Raw genomic sequence first — 15,725 nt, 5'->3', positions numbered from 1 at the left:
ATAGATGTAAACAGGTATGATATAGTCGGGATTACGGATACTTGGCTGTAAGGTGACCAGGGATGGGAAATGAACATCCAGGGATATTCAGTATTTAGGAAGGACAGAAAAAAAGCAAAAGGCGGTGGAATTGCATTGCTGGTCAAAGAGGAAATTAACGCAACAGTGAGGAAAGATATTAGCTCTGACGATGTGGAATCTGTATGAGTAGAGCTGAGAAACACTAATGGGCAAAAAACGTTAGTGGGGGTTGTATATAGACCCCCAAACTGTAGTGGTGGTGTTGGGAATGGCATTAAACAGGAAATTAGAGATGCATGTGATAAAGGAACATCTGTAATTATGGGTGACTTTAATCTGCATATAGATTGGGCAAATCAAATTAATCACAATACCATAGAGGAGGAATTCTTAGAGTGTATACGGGATGGTTTTCTGGACCAATACGTTGAAGAACCAACTAGAGAACAGGCCATCCTAGACTAGGTATTGTGTAATGAGAGGGGAATAATTGACAATCTAGTGGTGTGAGACCCCTTGGGGATGAGAGACCATAATATGATAGAATTCTTCATCAAGATGCAGAGTGACGTAGTTGATTCTGAGACAAGGGTCCTGAATCTTAGTAAAGGAAACTACGATGGTATGAGGCACGAGTTAGCCATGACGGATTGGGAAACGTTACTTCAAAGGGTTGACGGTGGATAGGCAATGGCAAACATTTAAAGAGCACATGGATGAACTGCAACAATTGTTTATCTCTGTCTGGTGCAAAAGTAAAACGGGAAAGGTAGCCAAACCATGGCTTACAAGGGAAATTAGAGATAGCATTAGATCCAAGGCAGAGGCATATAAATTTGCCAGGAAAAACAACAGACCCGAGGATTGGGAGCAGTTTAGAACTCAGAAAAGGAGGAACAAGGGATTGATTAAGAAGGGGAAAATACAGTACGAGAGCAAGCTTGCGGGGAATATAAAAACGGACTGTCAAAGTTCCTATAGGTATGTGAAGAGAAAAAAATTAGTGAAGACAGATGTAGGTTCCTTACAGTCAGAAACAGGGGAATTTATTATGGGGAACAAAGAAATGGCTGACCAACTAAATGCATACTATACTATACTGTCTTCACAAAGGAAGACACAAATATCATACCAGAAACGTTGGGGAACACAGGGCTTAGTGAGAGGGAGGAACTGAAGGAAATCAGTATTAGTAAAGAAATGGTGTTGGAGAAATTGATGGGATTGAAGGCCGATAAATCCCCAGGGCCTGATGGTATGCATCCCAGAGTACTTAAGGAAGTGGCCCTAGAAATAGTGGATGCATTGATGGTCATCTTCCAAGATTCTGTAGACTCTGGAACAGTTCCTACAGATTGGAGGGTAGCTAATGTAATCCCACTATTTAAAAAGGGAGGTAGAGAGAAAGCAGGGAATTATAGACCAGTCAGCCTGACGTCGGTAGTGGGCAAAATTCTAGAGTCCATTATCAAAGATTTTATAGCAGAGCATTTAGAGAACAGTGGTAGAATCGGGCGGAGTCAGCATGGATTTACTAAAGGGAAATCACGCTTGACAAATCTACTAGAATTCTTCGAGGATGTAACTAGTAGAGTTGATGAGGGGGAGCCAGTGGATGTGGTTTATTTGAAATTTCGAAGGCTTTCGACAAAGTCTCACATGAGAGATTAGCATGTAAAATTAAAGCACATGGGATTGGGGGTAGTGTATTGCAATGCATAGAAAATTGGTTGGCAGACAGGAAACAAAGAGTAGGGGTAAATGGGTCTTTTTCCTAATGGCAGGCAGTGACTAGTGGGGTACCGCAGGGATCGATGCTAGGACCCCAGCTATTCACAATATACATTAATGATTTAGATGAGGGAACTAAATGTAATATCTCCAAATTTGCAGATGACACAAAACTGGGTGTGAGGGTGAGTTGTGAGGAGAATGCAGAGAGGCTTCAGGGTGATTTGGACAAGTTGAGTGAGTGGGCTAATGCATAGCAGATGCAGTATAACGTGGATAAATGTGAGGTTATCTACTTTGGTAGCAAAAACAGGAAGGCAGATTATTATCTGAACGGCTATAAACTGAGAGAGGGGAGTATGCAGCGAGACCTGGGTGTTCTCGTACACCAGCCGCTGAAGGTCGGCATGCAGGTGCCAACAGGCGGTAAAAAAGGCAAATGGTATGTTGGCCTTCATAGCGAAAGGATTGGAGAACAAAAGTAGGGATGTCTTGCTGCAATTATACAGGGCCTTGGTGAAGCCACACAAGGAATATTGTGTTCAGTTTTGGGTTTATCTGAGGAAGGATGTTCTTCCTATAGAGGGAGTGCAGCGAAGGTTTACCAGACTGATTCCTGGGATGGCGGGACTGACGTATGAGGAGAGATTGAGTCGGTAAGGATTATATTCGCTGGAGTTCAGAAGAGTGAGGGGGGATCTCATAGAAACCTATAAAATTCTAACAGGACTTGACAGGGTAGATGCAGGAAGGATGTTCCCGATGGTGGGGGAGTCCAGAACCAGGGGTCATAGTCTAAGGATCGGGAGTAAACCTTTTAGGACTGAGATGAGGAGAAATTTCTTCACCCAAAGAGTGGTGAGCCTGTGGAATTCGCTACCACAGAAAGCAGTTAAGGCCAAAACATTGTACGTTTTTAAAAAGGAGTTAGATATAACTCTTGGGTCTAAAGGGATCAAAGGGTATGGGGCGAAAGCTGGAACAGGCTACTGATTTGGATGATCAGCCATGATCATAATGAATGGCGGAGCAGGCTCGAAGGGCCAAATGGCCTACTCCTGCTCCTATTTTCTATGTTTCTCACCACCTGTATCACAGGAAGTATCAGCTTTGCTCAATATAGCATGTTTGTCTCTGAGTCACAAAGTTGTGGGTTCTGGTCTCACTCTAGGACTTGAGCAAACAACCTAGGATGGCATTTTAGTGGTCTATTAAGGCACTGCTACATTGTCATAGGTTCTGTCTTTTGAATGAGCCATTCGATCCAAGCGCATTATCTGAAGAGCAGGGCAGTTCCCCCAGTGTCGTAGCCAACAGTTATCCCTCAACCATCATCACAGCAAATCAGCTGGTCATCTATCTCATTGGTATTTGTGAGATTTGCCAGGTACAAATTGGTGCCACATTTGCCTGAAAAACAAATGATTATACAATTGATTGATTCTGAAGTGCTTTGGACATCCTGAGGATGTGAAATGCAAATTCTTTCTTTTCCTACTTCATTGGAATGTGATCTGCGGCAGGGATTGTGAGAAAAACACAATAAAATGAAGTGTTGTGATAAAAAGTTAAAAAAAATCTGAAAATGATGAATATCAGGAGGAAAAAAACAAAGTGCCAGAAACATACGGTTGTCCCATCAGTCTCTGATAAAGAGTCCACACTTAAAATGTAAATTCACCCTTTCTCTTTTCTGATACTGACAGACTGCACCTTTTCTGCGTTTTGTGTTTCTATACATAATAAAATAGACTGAAGAAAACACAGAACTGGATGAAGTCCATAAAATTACAAATAAACTTAAAACGTACAACGAAAGGGAAGACTTGCACATGGCAAGATCTTGGGATGTCACAAAATGCTTTACAGCCAATGAGGTATTTTTGATTTGAAGTGTAGTCACTGTTGCAAGTAAGTGGACAATAGGACAAGGATCCTGTGGACAAATGGGTCAGAGCATCTGACAAGGAGAAAGAGGTAGGCCATGACAGCAAGTGTTGGAAGCTGGGGAGTGGAGCAGCCTGAAAACAGTCCAAGAGATGGGTTTTGGAAGAGTATTCTAGGGAGCAGGAGATGGCTGGTTGAAAGTACATAGTATGGAACGCAAAAAGAAAATGGTCAAGAGGAAAGGCACACAAACGTAAGTTAATGAACCAAATTTAAAGAGCAACTTCATGATTACAGAGCAAACGGTCACTTGGTGCAGTGAGTGCTTGCTCTGCCTAAGTGTTTAAGCAAGAAATGAACAGACACCTGATTCAACAGGGAAAAGATAGAAACATGCTTGCCAAGTGGCAGGGAAAAACAGATTAGTCTGGTATTCAGATCAACACACTTTTCAGTCTGCCATCTCATATATTACACAGCATCATTTCCAACCGAAATGCCCTTTTAGAAGACAAACATCCCTCAGGTTGGAATAAGCACCAAAGTCTGAGAAGTACAATTAATGACGAGCATACTGCTCAGTCTAAGCAACATACTTATCACCAGGAAATCAGAATTTCAGTAAAGCACTTACATGAATGGCTTGCCAAGGATACTGACTGATTCCTGATGGGTGGCGCTACTGTGTTGATGGGCATTTCCACTGCGAGTTTGTGTGGATAATGTCGTTGCTGGGCTAGACTCAGACGTTCCTAGTAATTAAATATTTGGGCAGAAAGGATGTAATTTTATTTGTTCGTTTCACTTCCCTTATTCATTTGTATCAGCAGTAAACATTCTCATGTTCCACTAATGAGTCCTAGATAGATTGCACAAATTTGAGAAGAGCCTATAATGTACCAATGTCACATTTTTTTCAGTTCCCCACACCATCTATCTTCTACTTTTTAAGTTCAAATTGTTGAATAAATGGTAGTTAATAATAGTGACACATTCTCTCAAGAAAAATACTTCCATCCCAACAATCTGGCTGGATCTGAAGCCAGACTGCAGAGGTGGAAAGTTAGCATCCAACTCACAACAGCACCCAATCTGCTTACACCTTTCATGTGTTTATATAGAAACCTGCTCTGTGGGCATATAATAAAATACTGTGGCCATTTTATTGAGTGTGCATGGACCCCCAACTACATAGCAATAGATATCTGTACTTTAATTGGTGTTTCTGTCATTGCTTGCAACTTTATTTAATGCTTTAAGGATGTTGGTCCAAAAGAGGTCCGGCACAACTTTTTTGCTTATGAATACTGTAATGCTTGCACTTATAAGATCCCTATGAAGCTTCTTTTCCAGCTGAAGCATTTCAAAGTCTTTCATGTAACAAAATACTTCTGAAGTGTAATGATATAGGCCGACACCTACACTGAACTTACCCTGATGTGACATCATGAAGTTCGACAGAAGTGTCAGCCATGCGTGGGTTGCACTCTCACCTCTGAATCAGAAGATCATTGGGTTCAAGTCCCAATCCAGAGACTTAAGCACACAACCTAGGCTGACACCTCAGTGCAGTACTGAGGGGGTGCTGCACTGTCAGAAGCGCCATCTTTTGGCTGAGACATTAAACAGAGGTCCTGTGTGCCCTCTCAGTTCTATGTAAAAGATCCCAGCTCCTAGGTGTCCTGGCCAATATTTATCTCTCAACCAAGATCACTTAAAGTGATTATCTATCTGGTCATTATCTCATTGCTGTTTGTGAGGGCTTGCTGTGTGCAGATTGGCTGCTGGGTTTCCTAAATTGCAACACTTAAAATTAGCTGTAAGATGCTGTGGCATGCCGTGAAAGGCATCATATAAAGGTTAGCTCTTTTTCATTCTTGAAGTGACATTCTCATTAGTCCCACACATGAAGATTAGGAAACCACGATACAATATGTCCCTGACTAGGCTGTCCAGATATAGCTATTTTAAAGTATTAACTATGGTATGTATAGGCAGATGAATGAGACAAATATAGGCCTAGCCATCCCACAAGGGACAAAAATCTCTGCTCGAGCTCTCAAAATGATATGTGCGGTCACGTACACAGGTTTCCTTTAACTGAAACACGAAGGGGAAAAATCTAGATTGTACAACAAATATGAACATTTTATCCCTGACTTTCTTCCTACATGTTTGCTGCTAAATTCCCATCACTACCAATCTACTAACCATCAGCGGTTGACTGTGAAATTCATCAGATAGTTCTAAGCATTTTGTACATCAGTTTACTTGGCTGAGCACCAAATGGTGTATAATATATGATTTACTCAGGCATGTGGTATTAACTCATTCCATGCACTAGCAACCCAATCACAATCACTTTCCCACAAGCCACCAGCAGCTTCAATGTATACCTAATATCTCTGCTCACTCTCAGCTATTGGGGAACGTTAGCGACTACTGTGGCAGCTCCCTTCTGGAATCAAGTGAAACTAGTCTACTTCTGTCTCCCCACCATTGCAGGTACCTGTTATTTTCTTCCCCCCCACAGTATGTGGTGTAACTGTTCCTCATTTCTCCCCATTTGCAGTACCTGTCCTCTCTCCTCCCTCCCCCCAAGTTAACTGGTGTAACTTTTCCTCTGCATTTGCCGTGCATCTCATCCCTCCACCTATGTTAGCTGGTATAACTGTTCATAGTTTCTTTCCAGTTACAGTATCTCTGCTTTCTCCCTGCCTCCCTCTCCTGTGTTCCCTCATATAATTGCTCCTCCTCTCCCATTTGCAATATCTTCGCTCTGTGCCAATCCCCACAGTACGTGGTGTAGCAGTTCCTTGTTTTTTCCCTGCTTGTAGTAACTTTCTTCTCTATGTCCTCCCTCCCTCCTCTGTGGTACCTGGTGTAGCTGCTGCTCTTGCTGCTGCAGTCTCTCCATTTTTTTTTGGATAGCTTGCAGTCGTGCCTGGTGCTCAGATTCCACTCGTTTAGCCTCCATGAATTTTTGTTCACCTTCCTCATATTTCTGAGAGGCAAGCTGCAGGGGAAGAGATTAAATGCAGCCAGTCAGTTAAAGAGTCCGTGCAATATTACTGAGCCTAATGACATTATATTAGAGTCTGTTCTCTCAAATGGTAAGGACTGCAATGGTGTAAACAATGACAAATATAACCATATTATATCAAATATATATATAAATATGAAGATAACCATTAAAAACCACTGGTGCCCAGAAGAGTTCTGTGTGGCACAGTGTACACCACTGTATCCAGTGAGCCATCAGGAAGAGAATTAAAAAAATTTTAAGAAAGAGGAGCACACTAAGTCTAACATAAAAAGGGACTAAAGGGTAGGTGGGAAGGTATATTGCATACTTTAGAGAGGAGACATCCACAGCAGGGTCTCTAAACAACTTATTTTCCGATGTCCAAAATGGCTGACTTACATAACCAACATTATGGACACACATCTTCTGTCCGGTACAGGTGAACAAGCCGCCAGAGGCATCGGTGTTTGAGAAACGTTATTAGACATGGCAGCTTAACCTCCTCAGATACTTTGCCGTTAGGAACTTTGTCTTCCCATTTGTTATTTAGAATACAGCAGAGGCAGCGGCTAAGGAAAGAGCTTAGTATTCCACCTTGCCTGCGGTAGGTGGTCCAGCTCTCACTACCATACAGAAGCCTGCTCAGAACACACGTTATGTAGATACATAGCTTGGTGTTCAATATTAGTTTATTATTTCACAAATGCTTAGTTAATTGCCTAAATGTGGTCGCCGCCTTTCCGATGTGAGAGTTTAGCTCATCAACTGGAGAGATAAGTTATCCGATACAGTTGATTCTAGGCAGCAGAACATATATAAAACATTTAACATAGCATTAGCTGTTGAAACTTCTTATATCGTCAACACACCCTGTGCCACAATCACTGCATTCTTTAGACTGACGGTTAGCTCAAATTTACCAAAGCTAGCAAAAAGTTATTGCAAAGTTGTTTCAGATCCTAATATAAAGGGAGAAAAACTGAGAATGCTGGAAATTTGAAATAAAACCAGAAAATGCACTAATACTCAAAAGGTCATTGACCTGAAATGTTAACTCTGTGTCTCTATCCACAGATGCTGCCTGACCTGCTGAGTATTTCCAATATTTTCTGTTTATGTTTCAGGTTTACTTCAGAGGGTGACCAGCATTGCATCATCGGCAAAAAGTTCTCTTATTAAGACACAATTTGATTTCATTTTTACTGTTAGAAGTGCAACGTTCAAGAGTTTTCCATCTAATCTTGTATAGAGTAATACAACCAGGCTATACACACTACTTACATACAACACTACACTCCCAGTTCATTAGACACATTTTAACAGATTGCAAGGTGTGAACAATTTCACTTAATGAACCTCCATTCTATATCCTCAGCATACCACTGGTTTTGGTGGGAGCTTTTCAAGAAATGGAAGGACCTAGTACCTGGACCCCAGGATGATCTGCAAACTGTTATCCTTCCTCCACTGTTAAATAATGTTCTGTAAACGGATGAGGATTATCACAGTGGCAGTCTTACAAATTCAAAAGTTACCCTTTTAAATGTGGTTCTAGAAGTGACCTTTGTTTCTTCTCTTTCTCAGGCAATAAGTTGGATGCAATTCACAAATTACATAGCCAGACTCTGTTTCAAAATAGAAGTTTGAATCCCATTGTGCACAGTACATGTTGTTACTTCAATGAGTAAGACCAGTTTTTCATACCTTACTCATACCTTCCACCTCTTCAGCCCTCTGCTTGATGCGGATTGCCATGGCGTTAACTCTCTCCTTTTCCAGTTGCAGTTCATGACGTTCTTGATGTAGGACCTCTCGCTCTTGAGCTAGCTGCTCCCCTTTTGATTTCATTTCAGCGGCTTTCACCTTCAGTTCGGCTTGTTCCTACAGGGAAAGGACAGACTCAGTCCAATGAATAGCTTTGGTATTTTTGAGCACGTTTTCAAAATGTCTGGAAGTACTTAAATTTAACACTGCTACCTAAAAAGACAAGACTCTGGCAAAACAGGAAGTTTTCTGTATTTTATATAGTGATCTTAGATGGACAGCAAAAATCCTATTTAAAAATGACTTCACCCAGAGGCATCACATTATTCCCATGGCAATGATTACCAAAATACAGAACTAGCCAAATGCATCAGCATATACAATGGAAAATGTCTAGCATGGATGGGTTTTCTTGGTTTGTGTCCATGCCTTTATTAATTTTGGTGGTTGGAACAGCTTAATTAAAATGCCAATATGTACACATTGACAGGCTGTGATGGATGCTGAGCAATGTTCCCTCTAAGTTCCCTCAAAGTTCCCGCGCAGGCCGCGCACAAGTTGGCCCCTTTAAGATACTGCGTGTGCAGTGGCGAAAAGAAATTTACACACCTAAATAAATTGCCCAAGTGCTGCATACATAAATTAGAGGGTACTTTGATGTTGAGACAATAGGAAAATCACATACAATAGTGAAACGCCATCTAAGGGAAAAATAAATAGGAAGTGACTCTTTCCTGATGTTAATATTTCTGTTAAATTCTTAGTTAATTTATGTATTTAGAAAAATGGCTGTAATGGTCAAGTCCCATGGCAAAAACCTCAGCCCTGCTTGCTCACCTTCAGTTGTGTTAGAAAATCTAAACACCATCGATTGAATGGAGATGTGTATCATCTACATGTGCCTTAAACATCAGGAAGATATACCAACAACCGACTGTTTCATCCAAAAGGCTTTTTGCCAACTATTCCAAGATTATTCTGGAAAGCAAGGATAACCACCGACTTCTTTTCTGCACTACCAACTGTTTCTTTAAACCCCTCTCTCCTGTCTGCTTCATCTTCATCCCCAACAAGTACAAGGAGCTCATGTAATTCTTTGTCACGAAGACTGACACCAACTGATTCTGCTGCTTCCCCACTTCACCACCAAGCCAAACTTCCACCCAAGCTCTTCCCTGCCCTAGCCATGAATGATCAGACGACATTATATGATAGTCCATCCTGCTAAATAGCTTATGATAAATAGGCCAGAACCTGATGTGTCACAGCCCATGTAGTCTGGTTTAACTTAATATTTTGCTGTGCCATTTGGCTTATGTGTATTAACTAACCTCGAAATAAATATGATTAAGTAGCTTTATCCTACATGCATTAGTCTGTTGGTTTGGCCTGAACTAACAGGGAATACTGCAATAAGTGCACACAACTTATTTTCTGGATTTTCCCAAATTAAACTGACAGGAACTCTGTATTTAAATCATTAGCAATAATAAAAACCAAAAAGGTGGTTTTAAATGTTTCCAAATACTGTGAATTGAGTATCTTCAGTTGCCTGACTTGAGTAGTGTTACGACCAGGTGAGAAAGAGGTCGAGGGTTCCCTTTGAGCCTTCATCTGGTCTTGCTGTAACAGGGTTTAATTTTAAATACACTGTGTTGTTAGCTCCCCTTTGGTGAACCCTTGTTCACTACCTTCCAATTACAAGGCAAAGAAATCAGCACAAACAGGCTTTTTTAGGTTTAAAGAACAAAAGTTGAAATTTATTAAACTTAAACTCTAATTCGGTTAAAGCCTGCAGATACACGACGCGCCCACGTTAGCATGCATATGCGATACACACATGCAAATAGAGACAGAAAAGAGCTGAAGAAAAATAAAGTGGAAAAGTTTGAGGCAATATCTGAAGAGAGATTTTGTTATGGTTCTTCGAGCTCACTGTAGAGTCATTGATTGTAGGTAGATCTTGATTTTTGTTGGGGCCCAGTATTCTTCTTAAACCTTGTTCGCTGTAGGAGACTCTTCTCTCTTGAGGTTCATGTGTCTTCAATGGATTCAGAGGCTTGTGAGAAAGAGATGGGAGCAGACAGACAGGAGAGGCTGTGGCGAGCCAGCTAGGAGAGATCTTCTCAGTCCAGGATCATTCCGCTTTCTGCCCAAACTATTCGTACAAATTCAAAAAACTCAGGTTGCCCCGAACGTTAGTCATGTGACTAGCTGGTTTGCCCATGTTTGTTTGTGTATTCGGCCAATTTACCAGTCAACCTGGAATGCGAGCTCTACCACCTTCAAAGTCTGGTGATCAAAAGTCCATTGTGGGTTGAATGTGTCAGGGAATGGCTGCTTTGTCCTTCCAAACACTCTGTTAATATGCAAATGTCTTTTCCAGCCATGGCTGATCTGTTTAACAAGTCCTTTCTTCACTTTAGTAACAGTTTAAAATCAATGTTCATGACTAAATTAATGTGCCTCATTCTTGGCAGGTGGGGGCTTAGCATGACAATTAGCTTTTGCCAGTGTTGGCAAATAATGTGCACCATTATGCTTGATGGTGAAGAGGGGAAGCAACAAAGGCAACTGAAAAGATGGTTTCAATCTTGGTGACACAGAAGTCAATGAGCTCCTCACATTTTTATCCCTATAATAACACACACTTAGGCCCAACTCATTCCAGTCCCTGTAAAATACACACAGAGCCAGGGAGGTCCAGCCCCTGTAATAATACACATACAGGCCCAAGAAAGTCCAGTCTTTGTAGTAATACACACAGGCCCAGAGAAATCTAGTTCCTGTAATAATGGTTATTGCCATACCAAAGAGCACAGCTATCCATAAGGCAACTGCTCCTCCCTTACTTTTGCCAGACTGAAGATTGTTCCTTCCTGCTGTGCATTGAGCTGGAGGGAACGGTTGGCATCTCGCTCTATCCGCCCGTTGTTCAGTTTCTGTTGTGTGTGAAACTCTGCCCACTCACTCGCCAGTCTTCGACGTTCCTCTGCACAGCGCTGCATCACCGACTGCTGCTCCTCCAGCAAAGCACTCTGAGAGAATGTAACAACAGGGAAGATGCTGTAAACCCCAGGCAATCAGTGTTAAATTTGGAAACATTTCAGTACCCTCACCGAGCACCCCACCACCTCCCCATTCACTGCCTCACATTCACAGTGGTTGCCTGTCCACATAGAAAAATCTGGTGGGCTACACACAGATCACTCCATGGAGTGGGCAGTTTGCTGTAGGATGAACAGGACTGTCACCATGCTTCTTTACTGGAAAGGGGTCATCTTAAAGCGCAGTTGAGGCCTAATCTGGCATGACACCTATTCCACTACCTGATAGCAAGTTCAAGGTGGCTTAAATTAGCAACTTTGCTTGGCGATTTGGGGTATAATCTGCTCCCCAAATCCCTTGCTGCCACCCTCCTCTTGCTGTCCCAACTGACCCAATCTGTTAGTGTCATGGAACAGCAACAAATGAGGCATACCTAGCACAACATTAGTCCTAGGTATTTTATTTGCATCAATAATTGCAGTAGCAAAAGCCCTGGGCTAACATTCCAACGCTGGACAAGCAGATTTCCTCTTGCTGGGTCTGCTTCCGAAGTGATGGTGATGGGATTGGAGCTTTTACAAACTGGTTCCACAGGCGTAATTACTAGGCCACAAGTATACAAGCGAGAAGGGCACAAAAGGAAAGACTGTAAATATTTTGACTCCATTGTTGTCAATATGGAGTGTTCACACTGCAAGGAATCTCACCAGTTCAGCATTTCTACATCGCAAACAATAACTACTGAAATAGGTGAGTGAGCAATTAACATCAGTAGATTCCATTCTAGTACTTATCCCAACCCTTTTCAAGCCTGTGAGTAAATTCCACATTTTGTTGGTTCTATGATATGAAGATTTCCGCAAGCTGCGTAAAGCTTTCAGTGACACTGATGAGTTCATCTTTAATGACAGTACCTTTACAATCATTTCATACATTGGTGCTGCCCATAGCTTGGATTCTCACATTTCATTTAAACTGTGCACAGTGAAAATCAGTCTGTTAAGGTATTCCATGGGATTGGCACATTGTTGTTATATGTCTGTTGGGATGGGTTGCAATGTGTTCTACAGTATCTCCTACAGCTCTTCTGTTGCTGTTACACCAGTAATTCTCTGAAGCACACTGAATAATAGAAATGGATTACTGGAAATCGTTCAGTGACAAGGTTTGTCACAGCGGCTGAGATGTTCACATCTGGCTGAATCACAGCAGAAGTACAGCAGGGTGGGCTCTGTGCCCATCGCTGACCCTGGTCAGTATATTATTGCTGTGAGTGGGCAGAAAATGGTCGCTGCTATGGGAGATGATTCATGGCAGCTTAAAGGGACAGGCAGCCTCAAAGACAAAATAATTATAATTTCTTTTTGGAATGTGTCTTTGCAAAGCAGATGTGGAAAGAGATGCAGTGGTTTTTGTCGAGGTTCATCCCAAGCAGCTCAGTAACACAGGAGTCTGTGCTCTACGGGCTGTTCCCAGGGATGCACACCGAGATAAACATCAACTGCTGCTGGAGGACTATCAATTCGGTGAAAGACGCCCTTTGGTGTGCCCAAAACTTGCTGGTCTTCCAGCGCAAAGAGTTGTTCACGACCGAATGTTGCAGACTAGCACATTCCAAGGTCCAGGACTACATGCTGAGGGACGCACTAAAGCTTGGGGCAGCCGCAGCAAAGGCTCAATGGGGAAAGACCACTGTGTAAGGTCCCCCCACCAAGCTGAACGGAGGAGCTGGATCCCTGGGAAACCCCTCGAACTCTATCGGGAAAATTTTTGTTTGCTGTAAAATGTATATGGCATGAGAAATGAAATGGAAGGGTTGTGAGGCAGCTCATGATTGTATTGAAGGAAACTGACCTCCTTTGTACTGTTTGTAATTTTTGACTTGGTGCTGTTTGGAACAGTTTTGTCATGTTTTTTTTTTAAACAGATTTTTATGAATAAAGTATATTTTGGAGAAAAAAAATAATTATAATTTCCTTGCTCTGTTGAAATGGCAAAACCGGATACAGAATTGCCACTCTATTGTACCTGGATAGATTGGTCCTCCTGCCTTGGATCCTGACACCATTCTGTTTCCCCTACCAACAATGGATGCCTGTTGATACAAGCATTCCAGCATCCACTGTTGCCAAGGCAATAATGATGAAAAATATGGAAATATGGCACATGACATTACACCAGTACCTCATTGAAGTGTGTCTGCCCATACTTGGGTTGGTGTTTCCAGTATTTGGCAGAAGTGACTCCGAAAAGGTATGGTGCATATAAAAATGGGCGAGGATCAATTTAACAGATCATCAACCCATTTTTCACTGCCTCCTGCCCCAGCACAGATGAAAAAGACGGAAACTTTACCTGACTTGTCAATCAATAACCTGGGTGGAACCATCAACTTACCCTCAACGGGAGCTACAAGGGAATTGAAGTGTTATTTGACTTTATGTTTTCATCAAATTATAGATCTGTGAATCCATTAAAAAGGCAATCTTAAACGTGCACACTCCAGGCAGGAAGCCTCAGCCACTGAAAGTGCATATCAGGAAATTAAGAGTGCTTCCTTCGTGACCCCCTTCCTGCAGTATAATCCTATGGATACAGACCTCTCTCCAGTACGTTACCCAAGTTGTGATTTTTCACATGTGAGATTAGACAATAAAAGGGTGAAATTCATCTTGGATGGCATTGCAAAATGGATGATAACATGGGACGTAATGGAAAAGAAAACTTGATGGAGTGGAAAACAAGCCCCAGATCTGTGCTAACACCCAAGACAAATTTCACCCCCAAGTGTTTGGGGGACATTTAATTACAGCTGGGGTTCAGGGTTGGGGGAGATTAGAGCAGAGTTGATATCCCCACGCAATGGCACTTACAACTGGAATTACTGGGCAGCAATTAGGAGTGGGAATCCTGCCCAATTCACTCCTCCCAGATGTCAACTGTAACACCCCAACCACTGCACTGACAGAGACCAACTAATTCAGTAAAGAGTGGGGGCCAATTCTGGGGCCTTTATATTCTGTAAGGTTCAGCTGTTAGCTGGGTAAATTTGCCAAGCCATCAGCAGACCTGAGGCATTTAATGTAAGGAAAACTTACTGCTCTCAGCAGTTCATATCTTACCTTTGCCCTCTCTAGCTCCTCCCTCTCAATGCTGAAGTGCTGGTTCATGATTCTGCGTTCCTCCTCCAGGGATCGCTGCTCCGACTCCACTTTAGTTTGTTCCGCTGTTGCCCTCCAGCGCTCCTGCACAGTATTACACAAGAGATAGACGATCACAGCCCATACATCCACCTATATCCTGATCAACAGAGTGGCATCTTGAACAGTGTTCAACTTCCCTTGCAGAACATAGTTTAGTAGATGCAATTAGGTAAAGACAAGTATCTAAACAAGAGGGCTGCCTCCTTAACAAATGTTACAAACTCGGGCAATCAATGAGAGATCAATAAAAAATATGCATTTAAAAAGGTACTACTACATTAAGGGGTTTAGGTTTAAGAAAGTAGGAACAGGGATGGATAATTCTGACTTTGGACGATAGTGTAATACGAGCGATATCAGCCCGGACACCTCTCCAAAATGTGTTTAATAGTTGGCCAATAGTTTACAATATCATCCAATGTCAAAACTAACCCTTGGGATTGCATTCCCACATTTCCACTGATGCAGCATTTCATAGTGGAGCAGAATGCAAATAATCACCTGGCTGTTAAGAGTCAGCAGCAGCGGCTGTCCCTCGAGTCGAGAATGACGTCTACTCAAGGTTGCAAGTTTCTGCCATGGGTTTTCATGTCACTGAACAGGCCGATTCTCGACCCGCAGATCTTTGGGCCCATGAGATAGTGGGATCCAGAGTGCAGGATTTGCTTCCTTTTCTTTCCTTCACTGCCACCGCTCTGCCTCATCATTAAGGCGTTTGGACTCAAAGCATGATGCAGCTTGATGAACAAGTTGTCGCCATTTTGAATGATTGGTAGCAAGCTCCTCCCAATCATCAATGTCATTGCTGCAGCACTTCAAAGAGAACTTCAGAATGTCTTTGAAGCGTTTTCTTTGTCCTCCCCTGGAACATTGAGTGTTGAGTGTTGCAAAAACAGGACCTGATAGGGGATCTCGTTTTCAGCCACCGGACATTTTGTCCAGCCTTTGCAGTTGATTTTGCAGGAGTTTTGCCTAAATGTTTGTGGAGCTGTTTTCAAGAAGGACACCAGCGTTTGTTCAATGGTCCTCCCATTGAATCCGGAAGA

At 42.2% G+C, this 15,725-nt stretch overlaps 1 protein-coding gene across 8 annotated transcripts in view; it reads right to left on the bottom strand.

Moving 5' to 3' along the window:
* Positions 1-15,725, bottom strand: part of LOC137384209 (fas-binding factor 1 homolog) — a 116,229-nt gene that overhangs the window by 10,743 nt on the left and 89,761 nt on the right. For 7 of the 8 annotated variants that reach the window (XM_068057878.1, XM_068057881.1, XM_068057884.1 and 4 more), the window contains 5 exons: positions 14,599-14,721; positions 11,281-11,466; positions 8,369-8,545; positions 6,518-6,655; positions 4,274-4,391 (listed from right to left, as the gene is read on the bottom strand). In XM_068057878.1, coding sequence (XP_067913979.1) covers positions 4,274-4,391; positions 6,518-6,655; positions 8,369-8,545; positions 11,281-11,466; positions 14,599-14,721 — 742 coding nt within the window. The remainder of the gene's footprint in view (positions 1-4,273; positions 4,392-6,517; positions 6,656-8,368; positions 8,546-11,280; positions 11,467-14,598; positions 14,722-15,725) is intronic. The other variant, XM_068057886.1, reaches the window with a different exon arrangement.

Source organism: Heterodontus francisci, chromosome 26, assembly GCF_036365525.1.
Source record: "Heterodontus francisci isolate sHetFra1 chromosome 26, sHetFra1.hap1, whole genome shotgun sequence".
Taxonomy (NCBI): domain Eukaryota; kingdom Metazoa; phylum Chordata; class Chondrichthyes; order Heterodontiformes; family Heterodontidae; genus Heterodontus; species Heterodontus francisci.
This window is presented reverse-complemented; position numbering and strand designations above follow the sequence as displayed.